Source organism: Athene cunicularia (assembly GCF_003259725.1).
Source record: "Athene cunicularia isolate RWA chromosome 21 unlocalized genomic scaffold, athCun1 chr21_part1, whole genome shotgun sequence".
In the NCBI taxonomy this organism is placed as follows: domain Eukaryota; kingdom Metazoa; phylum Chordata; class Aves; order Strigiformes; family Strigidae; genus Athene; species Athene cunicularia.
Genome location: NW_020799127.1, coordinates 1,756,471 through 1,760,245, shown reverse-complemented (window position 1 = coordinate 1,760,245; position 3,775 = coordinate 1,756,471). Strand labels below are relative to the sequence as shown.

Below are 3,775 nucleotides of genomic sequence, written 5' to 3'. Positions count from 1 at the left end.
GGGATGCTTCGGGGAGCATCTGCAGGGCCTTTTTTGGTGCAAGGACATCCCTGCTGCCAAGGGCAAGGGCTTGGGGCAATGCAAGGAGAGATGGCCAAGAGCTTGGGGTGATGCAAGGAGAGATGCTCTCTGCACGGTCCTTCCCTCCCTGGGGAGTTTCGGGTTGAAATACCAGTGCCATCACCACTCACCGTTGGAGTCCTCTGTTCCTCTGGGAATATTTGGGTTTTCTAATGGGAAAGAAATAGCAGAGAAACAGTTTTACTGGAGGGGAGATGAGTGAGGGTTTGTGGAGGGATGGGTGACCTCTGTGGCGCTGCCATACCAAAAACGATGAGCCGGGTGTGGGTGTCGGTGGAGCCCAGGGGGTTCTGGGCGGTGCAGCGGTACATGGAGCCGTTGAGCTCGGCCGGCACCCGCTCCAGCACCAGCTCCTTGCCATCATGCTCAGCGCTGCCGTCGAGGAGCCGGCTCCCCACCCGCGTCCAGGTGAAGAGGGGCTCGGGGAAGACTTCATTCTGTGGGGAGATGGGGGGCTGTGAGATGGGTGTAGGGGATGAGCAAACACTGTCTTGCACCTGGAGCAAGGACAGGGCACAGCCGAAATGCCCAGAGGTACACCAGTGTGGGGAACATGATGCAACCCAAGACCACCCCATAAAGCACTGGTGCAGATTTAAGGCTGTGGGTCAGCACGGCATCACCCCACAGTGATGGGGATGGATGGGGATGCTGACCTGGAAGCCCTGCACCAAAATCCGCACAGTGTCTCCAACGCGGGCTCTTGTCGGGGTCATCGTGATCTTCGGGCCCTTGGGAGCAACTGCAAGGAAAGGGAATGACAAGGGATGTCATCCAAGGGTTTCCAGTGCCCGTGGGTGCCCTTGGCTGGGGTTAATGGTAGTTTGATGAACGATCATGGTGAGGGGGTTGCATGGCCTGTGCCAGCCACGGGTGGGGGTGCTGATGGCTGGGTGATTGATGGACAGGCTGATGGATGTCCAAATGACTGATAGACAGGTAGACAAGGACCCTGCAGGCAGATGAACGGGAAGACTGGGAGACTGATGGATGGCTGTAATAAGATGCACTGATGGTGAAGAACATATTTTCTAATCAAGACCCTCTCTTCTCAGAAGCAGGGGTCAAGAGGGGTCAGGTTGGTTTGAAGCCAAGGAGATTGACACCTCAGAGAAGCATCCCCAGGACAAGGTGGCCTCGGTGAGTCGTGCACAAGTGCTGTTAGCATGGGAGACAGCCACAAAGCCTTGCTGGCACAAAATGCCAAAAAGCACAGCCCTGTAAAGAGGATGGGACCCCTTTTCCCATGCCAGACTCCGGGTGCCCTTCCGTGCCGGGTCTGCTCTTCACTCCCGGCTGGGTTGGGGCTGTGTGGATGTCCTTCCTGGCCATGGTGGGATGGGACAGCCCCAGGAGCTACCCGGTCTTTGCATGGAGGGAGCCTTTTGCAGGCTCAAAGGGGAAAATGGGAAGGAGGGAGGTTGTGCTTTGGCAAAAGCAGGTGCGTCATACTTTGTACCTTCAAGCACTGCCATGGATAGGACAGGCTGAGCCGTGATGGCACCCCTGCATGACACAAAGGGACAAACAGCCACCAGAAAGCACATCGGTCTGTAGCGATGGACATTAGCCTCTGGAAAGGGCATCTACACCCCAGGATGCTCTGCACAGACACACCAGAGACCATGGTTGTGTACCTGGACATCAATGTCCATGCAGGATCCAGCCCTCTGGTGTTGGAGCAGGGGTGATAGGCTGCAGGTGATTACACCATGGTCTGTACCTAAATATCTTTTGGCACTGAAGCAAGGCTTTGTTTCAGTATGACTTTTATTGAGAGGGTATATATAGCATATATGTATTTCGATATAGGGAGGGGGTTAATGGGGGATGTGCCGTGATGGTGTCAAAAAACTAGCTGTGGATGGTGTTGGTGGGGCACCCAGTGAGGTGCATAGGCCTGGAGGCATCTTAGGGGATGAGGAGGGCTGTGGATTCAGGGGGCAATGTGGGGTGAGCTTTGCTATTACAGGTACTGGAGTTACTGGGGACAAAGTAGCAAGTCATCAAGGTCTTGGCCTCATGGGGAGGTCCAGAGAGTGGGCACCTAAGCCTGATGAGTTGCAGAAGATGTGAAAATGCAGGACTTTTAGGTTATTTTCTGTCCAGTCATATTCTGGGAAAGAGCTTTAATACTCAGTAGGGAGGAACAGATAATGAAGGGTTTTCTATTAGCAAGAGAGCGGCTGCCCTCCTTGTTGACTGCCAACCTCCTGTTGACCTCCTCATTGCCGCCAACTTCCCACTAATTGAGGTGGTTGATGAGCTGATGAGACAGAGCACATGCACTGAGAGGCTTGTGCACACTGAAGCCCGCGCCAAAGATGGGTGGAAAGCCAACGAGGTGAAGCTCTCCAGGAGATGGTGCATCATTGCTGATGCAGCAAGCCAAGTGCCCTACTTGGCCAGGAGCAAAGCCCAGACCTCTCCATCCAGCTTGAGGGGAGGAAGGCTGCAGCAGCCTGCCCAGGAGGATGCCCTGAAGCCGGGGCAACCCCAGTGGAGAGCTCAGCCTCTTCTGCCAGGGAACCAGGAGAAGGTAGGGGAGACCCAGCTTTAGCCAGAGGCAAGTTGCCCAGCCAGGGTGGGACACTGTGGGGCAAAAGGGAGGGACCTCCACTAACCAATCTGTTCACTGGCTCCCATGGTCCCTTGAGGAGTTTTTGCTCTTCTAGTGTCCTGGGCAAGCTGGGAGCCAACAGGGAGGCCCTGGCTTCAATCCCACCACCCCATTGCCTCTGGGGCCTCACCAGCCCCACAGGCTGCCCCTGTGCAGGGGCCAGCCTGGCCCATCCCCAGCAATCCCCGTGGGGATGAGTTGGGTGGTGATGGCCAACAAGGGTTGTGGCATGTCATTGGATCTCCTGGAACTGGGTAGAGGTGGATGGAGGTGACAGCACTGTGGGGTGAAGGTGTGTGTGTCCTCTGCAACATGACCCTGGTCTAGAGGTGCTCGTCTGTCCCATCTCTTCCCAGAGTTACACCTCATAGGAGGTAACATTAAGGGGCTGCCAACTTCCTCACCTGCCCTGCAGGCAACCAAGGTCTTTACCAAAGCCACCAAACACCAGGTACCCCAACACCTGCCCTCCGCCCTCCCTCTTCCACTCATCCCTACACCCAGCACAACTCTGGCTCCCCCCCCCCAAAACCAGCCCCTGGTTGTCCCCCCTGACCTGGTCCTATGTCTCCCCCCTATATGCAAACACCCATCTCCTTCTCACCAAGGGAGCTTCTCCTAGCACAGTCCCCCCAGATCTAAGGCTGTGCTCACATTACCCCTTGCCACTGACATTGCTGCCTTGCTCCGATACACCAGGAACCTCAATCCCCCCTTCCAGCCCCACCCATCACCCCAAATCCCCACTGCCTGAGTCCACAGCTCCCTCCCAACCCCAGCCCTATGTCAACCCAGCAAACCCCACCCTAGAGCATCCCCCATGGCTGGGGGGCCCCCTGCACACCCCACCCTCCCGCATAGTCAGGGCTCACTCCCCTTTACAAAGCACTCTGAGGCGATGAGATCTTGGGGGTGCAGCAGCCCCACAGCCTCTTTACCTCCTCTATGCACGAGGGGCTCTGCACCTCATAGACTCCATGGACCACCCGCCCCCCCAGCACCCCTACTGCTAACACCCAGCCCTGGCTCCCCCACCCCCCCAAACTGCCCTTGTCCTCCTGCTTCCTGCACCCC

The 3,775-nt window shown here is 56.7% G+C and overlaps 1 protein-coding gene across 5 annotated transcripts in view; it reads right to left on the bottom strand.

Moving 5' to 3' along the window:
- Positions 1-3,775, bottom strand: part of LOC113487775 (immunoglobulin superfamily member 21-like) — a 44,174-nt gene that overhangs the window by 8,379 nt on the left and 32,020 nt on the right. For all 5 annotated transcript variants that reach the window (XM_026862560.1, XM_026862559.1, XM_026862564.1 and 2 more), the window contains exons 7-9: positions 738-823; positions 326-518; positions 192-230 (exon numbers count right to left, since the gene is read on the bottom strand). In XM_026862560.1, coding sequence (XP_026718361.1) covers positions 192-230; positions 326-518; positions 738-823 — 318 coding nt within the window. The remainder of the gene's footprint in view (positions 1-191; positions 231-325; positions 519-737; positions 824-3,775) is intronic.